Below are 1,641 nucleotides of genomic sequence, written 5' to 3' on the forward strand. Positions count from 1 at the left end.
GGGATATAATTACCATACCATGGAAATTCCATGATGGAATACTTTGATAGCAAATCACTGTTGATCCCTGGCAGTGAAAAAAGTATATGTTATCAAAGCATTAAATCAATATTTGGTTCGTTTCAAGTCTTGTAATTTCAAAACTAATCATATATACCTGTCACTGGTGGCTAAGATTCAACTACTCATGCAGCTAACCCATATTTTGTTTCAACAAAAGACACTAAAATGTTCTCAAGAATCAATCGTTACAGAGACTACATCATTAATATTTGAGGGAAGGTCAGTATTTAGTCATAAGTATTGCCAAACAGCCATGCACATCCAGGTATTGTCTCAAAGTGTCTTGTCAGGAGAGTCTTGTTTTTCTTTGGGAAAACTCTGGAAGCAGTCGTCATCCATGTGGAGCGGCTCCCTCTGCTGTCAGACTATGGCCACTACAATCAAGGAGTTGATGAGTGTGCAGTCAGACTATCAGGAGGATTATAGTTCTCATTTTTAAAGATCAGGAATATGAAGGGTTCTGGAACGCAGGAGATTTTGTCACAGATAAAAGAGTAAATGTGTCTATCAGGAAGGTATTGTCTTGAATATTCTCAAAAGTAGAAACATCTGTGAAGACTTGCAAAGCACTCCAATGGAAAAATGTTTTGAGTATTGCTGCTAAAACGTGTGGCTGTAGGCTTCTAGATTATCTGGTGCCCGCTTTCAGATTGCCCTGTCTCCTAGGGGAAGGGGTTACTAGGGTTGTTTCTGATGAGTAAAATAATCGGGAATGTTGTGCCATTTTCCTGGATTGTGCATTGTGTTTTGGAGCTTGTATGTGGAGGGTTTTAGAATGTCTAAACAATGCCTGGTTCCAGATGAATCTAGAGAGAGAAAATGTCCCATGGGGTGTCTTAGGGGAACGGGCAGTCAGGGTTAGGGTTGAGACTTGTAGAAGCAGTCATAGACAGTCTGTGGCATGGTTCCAACATGGGGTTCTAGAATGCACTGTCTCCTAAAGGAAAAAGTTGTTGTTGCTTAATGTCAGGAGAACATCTGCTTCCAGAGGGTTCTACAATGTAACTACGGGGTAGCTGTGCTTCCGGAGAGTTCTACAACGTCTGGGGCCTTGTTCCAGATTGTTCTAAAATTTCCCTGTCGCCTAGGGGAAGTGGTTGTGGTTGCTTGCTTCTGGAGAGTTCTAGAACGTATGGTTCCTGGTTACAGAGTGTTCTAGAAGGCCCTTGTCGCCTAGGGGAAGTGGTTGTGGTTGCTTGCGTCTGGAGAGTTCTAGAATGTCTGGTTTCTGGTTACGGAGTGTTTTAGAATGCCCCTGTCTCCTAGGGGAAGGGGTTGTAGTTGCTTGCATCTGGAGAGTTCTAGAATGTCTGCATCCTGGTTACAGATGGTTCCAGAATGCCCCTGTCTCCTAGGGGAAGGGGTTGTCGGGGGTGTAGTTGAAGCTGGCGTCCAGGAACATGGCCAGGGTGCCCAGCGTGGTGATGATGACGAAGAGCCAGAGGAAGAGGCGGTCCACCACCAACGCGATATACTGCCAATCATCAGTCATCTGTGTGGAGACACAGATATTTGATTGGTTGAGTAGTCCCTTGATGCACGGCTTTAGACCAGTGGAACACTGTAACAGTCACTAAA

At 44.2% G+C, this 1,641-nt stretch overlaps 1 protein-coding gene across 1 annotated transcript in view; it reads right to left on the minus strand.

Annotated features, from left to right (window-relative positions):
* Nucleotides 1–464: 464 nt before the first annotated feature.
* The window catches only part of chrnb1l (cholinergic receptor, nicotinic, beta 1 (muscle) like), a 32,648-nt gene continuing 31,471 nt past the window's right edge, over nucleotides 465–1,641 (minus strand). The window contains exon 11 of the mRNA XM_063187092.1: nucleotides 465–1,555. Within this exon, the coding sequence (XP_063043162.1) occupies nucleotides 1,415–1,555 (141 nt within the window). The 3' untranslated portion in view covers nucleotides 465–1,414. The remainder of the gene's footprint in view (nucleotides 1,556–1,641) is intronic.

Source organism: Engraulis encrasicolus, chromosome 21, assembly GCF_034702125.1.
Source record: "Engraulis encrasicolus isolate BLACKSEA-1 chromosome 21, IST_EnEncr_1.0, whole genome shotgun sequence".
Classification (NCBI taxonomy): domain Eukaryota; kingdom Metazoa; phylum Chordata; class Actinopteri; order Clupeiformes; family Engraulidae; genus Engraulis; species Engraulis encrasicolus.